Source organism: Chrysemys picta, chromosome 2, assembly GCF_011386835.1.
Source record: "Chrysemys picta bellii isolate R12L10 chromosome 2, ASM1138683v2, whole genome shotgun sequence".
Taxonomy (NCBI): domain Eukaryota; kingdom Metazoa; phylum Chordata; order Testudines; family Emydidae; genus Chrysemys; species Chrysemys picta.
The window spans coordinates 217,034,637-217,046,755 of record NC_088792.1 but is presented as its reverse complement, the minus strand read 5'-3'; the positions used below and the strand labels follow the sequence as shown (position 1 = coordinate 217,046,755).

General features: G+C 39.0%; 1 protein-coding gene across 6 annotated transcripts in view; it reads right to left on the bottom strand.

Annotated features, from left to right (window-relative positions):
• The window catches only part of ASXL3 (ASXL transcriptional regulator 3), a 151,616-nt gene that overhangs the window by 58,316 nt on the left and 81,181 nt on the right, over positions 1-12,119 (bottom strand). For 3 of the 6 annotated variants that reach the window (XM_065585458.1, XM_042857081.2, XM_065585456.1), the window contains 3 exons: positions 11,869-11,986; positions 10,834-10,953; positions 5,875-6,038 (listed from right to left, as the gene is read on the bottom strand). In XM_065585458.1, the coding sequence (XP_065441530.1) occupies positions 5,875-6,038; positions 10,834-10,953; positions 11,869-11,986 (402 nt within the window). The other 3 variants (XM_042857082.2, XM_005279966.4, XM_065585457.1) reach the window with 3 other exon arrangements.

Here is a 12,119-nt window from a genome sequence, read left to right as displayed (position 1 = left end):
ATTACTGGCACTGACTCCCAAGACAGGCTTCAGTTCTGGTGTCACTGATCTACAAACAAAAGTGCTTGAGGAAGGTCTTGACTCATAATAATTTTTGTTTAAGAGGAGACATTATGTAGTATCTAGTATCAAGGATTTGTTTTTATGCATCTTAAATATTCACATGCTCTTGTGAATAATTATATTATTTATGTATTTTCCTAATAGTATTTAAATGTAGAATTTTTTGCCCTACTGACTACCTAGCTCTTGCCGTGAATGGTAGAGGTGACCTAAATTCAAACCAAGAGATTTCTATTTTAGTGGCTAGGGGAGACTTACTTTCTGCTAGGCCATTTACTATTGCTAATTTTTGTCTTAAATTTTCTGGAGCTGATAAGATCTGTTGACTAATATATGCTGGCAAGCAAATAAATATGTATCATAATAATATGTATTATTCTCTCTCATATATATTGTGACAAAGTTCCTCCGCTATCTTGTGGGTCCTGCGCTTATTGGCGGATTTTCTTGCCTCAGAGATTCACCATGTGGGTTGGGAAACAGCCCAGAGACCTTCGCCTCTGGAAGAACCCACAGTCCAGGTCAATTGGGAGGTTTGGGGGGAACCCAGGCCCACCCTCTACTCCAGGTTCCAGCCCAGGGCCCTGTGGACTGCAGCTGTTTATAGTGTCTCCTGTAACAGCTGCATGACAGCTACAACTCCCTGGGCTACTTCCCCATGGGCCTCCTCCAAACACCTTCCTTATTCTCACCACAGGATCTTCCTCCTGGTGTCAGATAACGCTTGTGCTCCTCAGTCCTCCAGCAGCACACCCTCTCACTTTCAGCTCCTTGCTCCCAGCTCCTCACACTCGCACCACAAACTGAAGTGAGCTCCTTTTAAAACCCAGGTGCCCTGATTAGCCTGCCTTAATTGATTCTAGCAGCTTCTTCTTAATTGACTCCAGGTGTCCTAATTAGCCTGCCTGCCTTAACTGGTTCTAGCAGGTTCCTGATTACTCTAGTGCAGCCCCTGCTCTGGTCACTCAGGGAACAGAAAACTACTCATCCAGTGACCAGTATATTTTCCCTCTACCAGACTCCTGTACTCCACTGGTCTGGGTCTGTCACAATATATATTATAGAGACACACACAGGTATACATTAAGCACCAACAACAGTAAGCACAAAGATTGTAACTGATATATCTTTAACTAGCTCATACAATAATCTTGTTCACTTACGCTAAGTATCCCATAATTCCTTACATCTGCTAAAGTAAGCATTTGGCATAAGCAGATAAGAAACTTGTCAAAAATCAAGATACATTTGATCTACCTTCACTGACCAGTACATGGAATGCTAGTATCCAAAACAAAGATAAGGAAGGAACTCATGGGTTGCATTTTAGTGTAAAGAGATGTGTAATTTGTAAAATCATATAAATAATACCATCAAATGCGTAACTGGGGGGAGCACACCTTATGCCTGAGGTGCATGCAACATTGCTACAAGGGACAGCTCCTTGAAGTCTGGTAGCATATACCTTTTTCCTGCACCATATTAATAACCTGACTAACATTGATTACTAGATCCCTTGAGTATATTTCATAACAAACCAAAATATGGTTAAGCAATTGACTATAAAATTTATCAACAGCACAGAAGCCCTGGGAGCCCCACAATGCAGACTATGGGGCCCCAGAGATACCAGGTTCCCTACTCCCGAGCAGTTTGCCAAGGAGGCTGCCAATATGTCAGGGACACAAATGTTTTCTGGGACCAAGGCTCTGGGGAAGCCCACCAGGCAGATTGCCCCAGAGCCAGGGCTCAATTCCCTTTCACAGAGAATCTCAAAATATTCGTTTCCCACCCCCTCCCAAAACATAGAAAAAACTAATTTCAAAATAACAATCCTCTGGGCTATGGAAATACTTTTTTCCACCCAGCTCTAGTTCCAAATTCTTTTCATGATATTTTGAACACAAAGAATGCTGCATGAGCATCTTTACTGCTGAAATAGAACCTAATCAACATGCAACTTGGAACTGTTCAAACATATAAGTTGTGAATAGCAGATGGCATTCACACATAGATATTGTTCTAAGAAACATTCTGGATGTTAAGATGAAGATGATTTTAAAATGTAGGGAACAATCATACAGTCTTTACTCAGGCAAAATTCCAGTGAGAATAGGAAAGAGTACACACAACAATAGCATCGTGGTGTCCAACCTTTTCCATGCAGGGACCCCACCCCTAAGCCTCTGCTCCCATTTAGCAAGGGAAGGGTGGGGTGGTTGTGACTCCTCAACACCAGCTCATCCCCATATTGAGAACATCTATTCTAAAGTGCAGGATTTGGTCCTAAGCCTTTTTTGAACAAGAGGTTGGTATAAACACAATTAAATCTTGAGTTAATTTGGGGGTATTTTTTGCTTAACTAAAAAAGGCAACTCACTTAAGTAATGGTTGCTAAAAATGTTTGGATTTGTATAAACAAATGTATGACAAGTTTCAGCCCAATGCCATTTAAGAAGGTGGAGTTATATAACTTAGAAAAATGGTGTTTATGACAGAAATGACAATTGACCGTTCATCATATAGTTGTTCTATCTGGAGCAGTAATAAAGTGTAATTGAGCCTGCACTTACTCAATACTATATTTCATTGATCACCATACATGAAGACAAATAGTATTGATATATTACATTTACATAGCATCTTTCATCACAGCACTTCATATAGTATATCCATATAGCACTGATGAAATGCAGCCATATCTAGGGAGGACGACACCAGCCAACTATTGATTGCACAATAGTATAAGGCCGGGAAAAATGTAATTGCATATAGAAATTATCACACAAAAAGTTGTGGAAAAAATATCTGTGGAGTTTGGATTTCTCCAGCATTAGCAAGTAAGTGTACAGGTGTTTCCAGAGATGGGCAGGCATTTGCTTGGCTGAAGTGGTCACTGGGCACTTAAAGCTTTCCTACCCCCAAATAACAAAGCTTCCAGGAGAGACTGGTGAAATCAGGTGTATATGAGGGCAGCAAGAGCTACTGCTCAAGTGGCTACCAGGGCTCCAATTTCCCACTTCCCCTGCAGAGAAAGGTAGGGTCACTCTAGCTTTTCTGCTCCTGGTAGCAGGTGGCCTTCTGAAACAATGACACATGAACACCCTCAGACTATGTCTGTCTAGGCCCCTCAAAATCCCTACCCTTCTCGCTCCCGGGCGGAGGGTGGGATAAAGGAATATCTTCTCTGGTATTCACTGAGTATGTCCACACTTCGAGCTAGAGGGGTAAACCATGATTTGAGGAGATGCACCCACACTAGCTGTGACTGAGATAGCACACTAAAAATAGAAGTGTAACGGTTATACTCATACACATTCAGCTTGAAGTACACACATACCCTTCCTGATTCTGGGGTTGGAGGAGACCGAGACAAGAGCGTGGCCTATGAAAACACAGAGAGAGCTCAGCTCAAAAAAGCCATGCTGGTACAGGGAGTGGAAAAGAGCCTGCCAAGAGAAGTCCAGCCTGCCTCAGTGGGAGAGATTAGGAAATCAGAAACCTGATAGGCCTTGCGTCTCACTCCTTCCTGCCCCCGGGAGGTGTATCAATGCCCAGCACTCACCCCAAACAGACAGATGTGAGGGAGTGTCATTACTTTGATCAGCCCACTCCTGTTGCAGCCAGGAAGATGCCTTATGGGGCACCTTTTCAGATGTCACATCAGGAAACACCCACATTTGGTATTACAACCTCTGTAAAGTAAAGGTCAGGGACAGGCCTCCGGAACTTCCATCCTCCAAGAGACAAGAAACCCTGAAATGATCATTCTTCCAGCCACCAAATCTGCCCACTATTCCCAAACATATGCACCATTCCTGCTTTCCAAACGCACATAAAAAGAAGAGCCTGGGTTTCTGTTCAAACACATGAAAGACAGAAAGAGGCATAAGGAAAACATGAGACAAAGAAAAACTATTGCTATAAGAGTATGAGGCTGATGGTGTATTCTTTTAGTAACTACTTTTCTTGGCCATGGAGTTGAGTTTAGTTTTGTGGTACTGTGCCTGTTGCACTCATATGTATTATATCAAAGTTTATTGAAACAAGAATGAGAAGGAAATGTTTTTGAAAAAATACTTAGTAATTTAGGGCCTAGTTCAACAAACATTCTTGTTTTTCACGCCAAAAGCCATGCAAAACTCAAAAAAAAAAAAATCAATTTTCCATGGTACTGAGCATGAGTGCAGTTTTTATTGAATACATTATCTTAAATGAAGGTAAGGCAGTAACTCAGTACTGTGGTCCCTATCTTTTTATAATCTTTACGTTAGGAGGCTTGTAAATAATGCCAGTAGTTTTACAAATTGAAGTGTGAATGTTTAGCTCTGACTGGATTGGGTAGGAAATAGGATCATATCTAACAGATGATTTATCTCTTCTGAATCACTAACTGAAAGCTGTTAGATAACTGAAAACTATCAATAAAATTTTAACTGCATCGCAAATTTAAATCTGTTTTTCTGCCTGATGAAAAACTGTCCTTTTTAATTTTGTTGATAGCAATTTTAAGTGCATCTGAGGAGAATGAGAATAAATAATTCTACATAGCTTCTGATGCAGATCTGGCTTTTAATGTTCAACTTCAAATACTCCCTGTTGACAAAGCATATAGTTTGAAGAGTCCTTAAAATATAGTATATAATTTGTTAGATGTTAAGTCAATCAATTGCTTATATTGTTCTCTCTATCTTTCTGTTGTGTTTTTGTGGCATCTGCCATCTTCACAAAAACTGAAGAATGAGCCAAGAACCTCAAGAGCGAAAGCCATGAGTCACAACAGTTTGACCTAAGAGCCGGGTTCTGTAGCTCGGGCTGTAACAGACTCAAATCCTTTGTGGACTGAGAACAGAGAGGAAATGTAACTCACTGACTATTTGCATACAACATAAGGCCCTGATTCAGCAAAGTACAAAGCATGTAACTAAATGTAAGTACATGCGTAGTCCCATTCAAGTCAATGAGACTATACATTTGCTTAAATTAGGCAAGTGTTTAAGTACCTGGCCTAAATTACTATTGTTCTAACTGCTAACAATATGCTGGAGAAGATACAGAGAGGTTCCCCTGCCCCCAGGAGCTTACAATCTAAAGGACAGATACAGAGAGGACAACACACGTTGGGAAACGCGAACTAATAACTTGAAAATTTTATCTTCTCTTCCCATGCCCATTCCCATTATCTCCAGTGGAGCGGGTGTATGACTAGATGAAGAGAGCACTGGTGGGGCTCAAGCAAGAAGTGAGTCTTCTAATAGGGATATGAATGAGATGCGAGGCTGGAGGCCTCGTGCACTGGAACTGAGAATTTGTTCCAAAATAGGCTGAAGTGTGGAAGAAGGCATGGAGGTAGGAGTGAGAGAAGGTAACAAATTAAGCATTGAGGCTGATGTTGTTGGCAGAGTGCAGAGGCTGAGGGTAACACAGAAAAAAATGACATGTGGGGTGAGACTGTGTGGGTCCTTGAAAGACAAGAAGTTTAAGCTTGCTATAGAAAGCAAAGGGGAGCCAGTAAAGGGATTCAACTGGTTAAGAAGGTAATCTGACCGGCTGCATTTTGGACAGGTTGTAATTGAGTGGCTTGGGTTTCAGGGAGGTCATAGAAATGGAAGCAGCTGGGAGGCAGGACATGATCTGGACACAAGTGAATGTTAATTAAAACTCGCTGATGTAGAATAGCTAAGAAAAACAATTATTTTACAAGTTTCATTCTATAATGATTTTGAGTGGAATCAAGTCAGACTTTGTAAATATTCCACAACACAAAAAGTTTTATTAGTAAGGAAGCAAATGTTTTATGTTTCTACTTACCTGCCTGTCTACTTCTGGAAGCAAAAGCAGGAGGTATTGTTGAAAATGCTGAGGTAAGGAAGCAAAGGTGTGTTTGTTTATTAAAGCCCTCAGGTTAGTGTTCACTAGAATAGATCCTGGTGTTTCTATGTCAATATCCTCAGCTTTGGTCCATTTCAAATGTCCTGGAGTAAACAAACAACACATTTGCCTTTACCACAGATAACAGAGGGAACAGGAATAATAATTTTTCTCAAAAGTTATTTATATTTTATATAGTATAGTGCATTCCAATAAGACAGAGCTTTGTGAAGGGGAATACAGGTTTCTTCTGGATTCTATGAACTTCCTTTTATACATCCCAATGTTCACTTCCTCACCTTTCACAGCATCCATGTTCCAGTCTACACCATGACCAATATTCTCTTTCTTGAACTAGAAGTCAGGATATCTTGATTTAGCTGAACAAGTAAATTTTTCTGTCATTTCACCAACATATTTTTAAGCATCTACTGCTAACCAAAATTAGCTCACACAAGACTGAATGTTTGTTAGAACATATGTGGCTGCCTGAAGAGGCCCAAGTGGGTGAAACTTTATTACACAGAGTGAAGTTTTTATGTGTGTTCCTGCACCTGCAGTACATTGTTGTCCACCTATCCTATTCATTTGCTTTTTCTATGTATTACCACTCTTCTGTATTTTTATTCGCTCTTAAAAAACCCTCAGTGCATTATCACAACTTGAGACGTGATCACAGAGGAGAGACTGTCTAATTTATTAGTGATGTATTAATTTTGTGCAAATAAATTAATATTTTTCTGAATTTTCATAAAATCTAAAAGATGTAAATAGCATACTGCAACTGCAGACTAACCCACTAAGAATCTATCAAATGGGATAAGAAGACTCATTAAATTAATTAGCTGACCAGTCCCAGCAAGTCCAAAAGAACATGCAAGTTTCAGAGAATAAAAAAAGAATAGATTTGTACCCAGAAGGTTCAGTAGAAGTGTGCAAGACAGAAACTGCTGAGGCCAACCACCTGAGATTCTTGTTTGCTTGGACTTTTAATATTTCAAAGGTCCTGCAAAGGGATGTTTCAGCAAGATCACACCCAAGCAACAAGGTGAGTCATGCCCGAGTTCCAAGGGAATTTTTTTGTCATTGTTGTTAATAATGAGAATACTCAGCACTTATACGGGGCCTCTCATCTGAGGATCTCCAATGTTTTGTAAGGGAGGGTAGATATCCCTATTTTACAGATCTGGAAACTTGGGCAAAGAGACCCTAAGAGACTTGTTGAATGTCACTCAGTATGAAATGTAATATGAATGAATACAAGTACTACAATTTAATTTTTTTTGAGTTTCTTAAGAGCCTTACTGTTTGGTCTCTGCTGAAAAGTTATGATAGTGTCCAAAACCTCATGGAAAGGGAAAAGTTTGCAGCCAATTTGCAAGTTCAATAGTTTTCCCCTTTGAATGAATAGAGAAACTCACAGCCTCCCATAAATTTCCTGCAATTTCTTGTTACTTTTCAACAAGCAATACTGACTGAATGAGATAAGGGTTAGTTTGTCTTCAGCACAGTGTAACCTTATACAACATATGCTTCGAACATCCTGCATTTCAATACAGCAAAAAACTCCATTAAAACCATTGAATCCCCCATTATGAAGGACAATCATGTGGAAGAAGTGCTCATTTTAATGAGTGCATCACATTAAATTGTCTTCACCATCTGTTCCACCCACTAACTATACATGCAGAAAAAACATAATTCCCAAGTGTAATACGAGTAAGTATGATGTATATGATTTAAATGAAGGTTTACATTCCTTTCTTTTAACAATGTAGGATGCATCTGTCTTCATGTTTTAGGTGCAAATTGGAGAAAAATTGTTCTCCCCTGCTAATATCTTCCCCTTCGATGGAAAAACCTCATGGAAAGGGAAAAGGTGCTCCTAAAACTAAAAATGAGTTTTATACTGCAGAGTTGCTACTATAGTATCTTCTCTAGAATGAAAGTTTCTGAGGTGGACAGAGTGTGTGATGTCTTGAAATTGCAAATAGCCCAAGAAGATATAGAAAAACCAGGTTTCATCTTCACAGATCTGGGGTATACACATGTTGTGTTGGCGCCTTTACCCTGCTATCAACTTCAATTCAGTATTACTGCAGAGACCTAATGAATTAGTAGGAGTAATTGCTTTCACAACACAACATATCATCCCCAGAATAAAGTGCCGGTAGAATATTCTTGGTAGAAACCTTGAAAAAGACATGCTTAAAAATGTGTTCAGGAGGATGCCAAACATTGAGATGAGATGATACATCTCTTCTTTGCTTATAGAAAGGTACCTCGGGCAACAACCCTTTGAATTATTTTATGATCATCAATCTAGGGGACCCCTAGCTATCAGAGAACTGGAAACTGAGGTCAGATCAAAAATAGAGCCCTGCAATTATAGAATACACCCCAAAGATGAGAGAAACTCACTCAGTTTATTGAATTGGCAAAGGAGAATCTAACACAAGTCCCAATAAACCAGAAGACCTGGTATGATAACAGGGGCATGGGAATTAAATATAAACCAGGTGGAAAAGTTTTGCTTTCGCTCCACAGCGGTGAGACTTAGTAGCAAAATGGCAAGGACCATGAGACTGATAAGTCCTGTATATTATGCAATTACCACAGCTGGTAAACAAGGGCAAAAATATATTCTGTGAATTTATTCAAAAGGGTGGAATGAATCCCAAAGTGGTCAGAAGGGTTTTCTTGCAGGGCATCCCACAAGTAAATCAGAGAGTGCAATAGAAGAAATATGGGAGATAGGGAGAGTCTCTGGGAATTCAGATAGTTAAGCAATGTCTGGAATTGAACCAGGCACAGCATTGGGATTTGGACCTACTCTTAAAGGTATATAGCAATTATTTTACTAGAACCCCAGAACACACTGATACTTACTCACACAATAGATATCGAGGGCCATAAACCCATAAGACAAAGATTCAAGCGTATATCTGAATGGATGAAACCTTTGGCAGAGGAAGAAAAAGAAAACATGCTCAAATTAAAGGTTCCTGAAACCTCCAGAAGCCCATGGCATTCCCCAGTGGTTACCGTGCCCCCAAAAGACAGGGGAATTAGGTTCTGCATAGATTTCAGAAAAATTAATGCTATCTCTATATTTGATAACTATCCAATGCCAGGAATGGACAAAATACTGGAGGAAATGGACATAGAAAATCTCTCTTAACCGTACATCTAGACAAAAATTACTGCAAGATCCCTCTAAACCCAGCATTGTAAAACAGACGTTCCAACACCCTAAAGATTTTTTTTATTTAACAATGATATTTCGTCTATATGGCCCACCAGCCACTTTTTAAAGATTGATGGATAGTCTGCTGAAAGACAATGTATGAAACTGAGTCACATAACTCGATGATGGGCTGTTATTTAGCAAGACTTGGGTGAACTACCTGGTAAACCTATGAGCAGCAGTCTAAGGCTACATCTGCACTACAGCCGGGATCGACACTCTGAGATCAATCCACCAGCGGTCGATTTAGCAGGTCTAGTGAAGACCCGCCAAATCAACAGCAGATCGCTCTCCAGTCGACCTCTGTACTCTACTCCCGATGAGAAGAGTAAAGTAAGTCAACGGGAGAGTTTCTCCCATCAACCCCCCAGCGGTGTAGACCCCGCGATAACTCGAGCTAAGGTACATCAACTCCAGCTACGTTATTCACATATCTGGAGTTGTGTAGCATAGGTCAACTTACCGCGGTAGTGTAGACATAGCCTAAGAATTACTTATAGCAATCAATATGAAGACATGTTGTTTAGCAAACAAAGAAATAAAATATCTTGTGGGTTGTTGCTGTTGGGTTTTTTCCCTTCCAGAAAATGGATTCATAAAACTAAAACAAGACGAAGTCAGGACACTAAAGGAGACCAACGTTCTTACCACCAAAGGAAAACTTAAATCCTTTAAAAGGTTAGCCAGCTACTACAGAAAGTTTATTCCTAATTTCTGAGAGGGTTGCTTCACTAACAGATCTCACCAAATACATGTCAAAAGGACTCAACATTGACTGCTGAATGTGAACAATCCTTTGTGGAGATAAAGAAACAAGTATGTTATTACCCCATTTTACATAGCCCAGTCTTTGAAAAAAGATTTATTTTGCAAACAGATGCTTCTAAACTGGGGATAGGAGCAGAGCTGAGCCAAGAATTTGAAGAAATGGAACACCCTATTCTGTATGTGAACAGAAAACTGTTCTCCAGAGAACAGGAACACTCCACAACAGAATAGGAATGTCTGGCTTTTGAAAGGTTACTTTATCTCCTCTTAGGATCAGATTTTACATTAATTACAGATCATCATCCACTAAATTGAACAATATGAAAAATATTTGGTATTTAGCACTACAGCCATATAGCTTCAAAATAATGCATGGGTCCTAAAATCAACATAAAAATGAGGGTATCGTGTCTCATTATGGAATGGAATATGAAAATGTTATTCAGTTAACAGGTTTTCTCCTGACAAGTAGTAAGAATGTGCCATTCTCGCTGGGAATAAGAAAGAGAAGATTAGGAGAAAATATAACAGGAGATGAGAATACTTTCCAGCTAGTAAAAAAGGTAATGCAGCAAGCAGTAGCTAGTTACAAAATGGCCTCTTTGGGCTGCAACTACTTGGCTCTGTCAAATTTAAAAGGCCAGTTGCAGAAAGGCATGCTAGGAAAAAGATTCCTATATGAAGGCAACCCTGCAGAGTTCACAGGGATGAGGTAGCCTTCAAAGGAGGCATGCTACTGGGGAAGAGCCTGCTTTTGCATTGATAACAGCATCAGCATATTACAGTGACAAAAGGAACTCTCTAAAGGGAGATTACATTGTTTATAAAAAGTTCAGTATTATAGAAACAAATGAAATACTTTAGACATCCGAAGTCCTACTCACCTAAACCAGACTTTTTTAATCTCTTTAAGTGCTGACTTGTTTGTTTTCCAGTTGGAGATTTTTGCCCATGTTTCATTTCTTTATCAGAACTGTCTGCTTCACCATTTTTAGATTCAGATCCTTAAAAATAACAACAAAATATTACAGAGATGCACTTTCTTCCTCCTTCAAAACAAAAATAGTTTTGTTTTGTTTTTAAATCAAGAGCAACATCTACTTTATCTGATACTTGCTGAAAGGTAATATACCTTTTTGGCCACTATTTGATTCCTGAGCACTGGAGGAAATGGAAGGAAAAGTTCAATAAATCAAGTAAGTTGTGAAAACTAAAATTTGCTGAACACTGCAGTCAATCAAGATGTTCACTAATCCACTATAAATAGTGCTCTGCTATGATACTCAAGAAATATCTTTAAAAATAATTAAGCTCCATATTATGGAGTAATAAAGCAATCAAAGGAGAAAAAAATCATTTCTTTGCAAAGTAACTTTTACAAAAGAGATGTACCTGGAAAATACAATCATCGATCTGTTATAAATGTGGATGTACATCTCTGTAGGATCCTTTTAAAATGAAGCAGCTAACAACCAGAACTAAAGGTCAGGGTTGCACCGTGATGATAAGAATGTTGCCAGAACAAAAAAGCTAATGCAAAGATCTCTGGTATTGCAATGGAGAACAGACACAAATTCACACTCACAGAGGAGCTGTTTTTTGATGGCGTTGAATGCCAGCATGTGGTCTTCCATTAGAGTTCCACAGCCAAACAGAAATGTTACTTTGCATTCCCTTAAAGCTGCTGCTGCTATCAATTGTCAGTTTATTATGTACTTTCAGTTCTTTAATAATAAAAGAAAGAAAAAAAACCCATCTTTGACTCACTAGATTTGGTAAGAAAATAAAGAAGTTAAACAAAACTACTATGTGGAAATATCATTATTTGCAGCAATTCTACATTTTGTATGCTACAGATTCATTCAGAGGAAGGTTTTGTGACTAGAACTGATATTTCACACAGTCCTTTAGCTATTTACCTGAAGGTGAATCCGACTGCTCATCAGACACCTTTAATGGTGTCAAAACAACACGAGGAACAGTCTTGTTTACCATCATTGAGACTCCATTTCTTCTTTTCTGCTGTTGTCTTAAAGCCTATAAAAATAACAAAACATAAAAATGCAACAAAAATACTGCTTTTAAGTGGATTACATGATACATTTGCCTATCATTAAATTGAACCTCCTAAGATAACTACTTTACATAGTTACTGATTTTTCAGATTTCA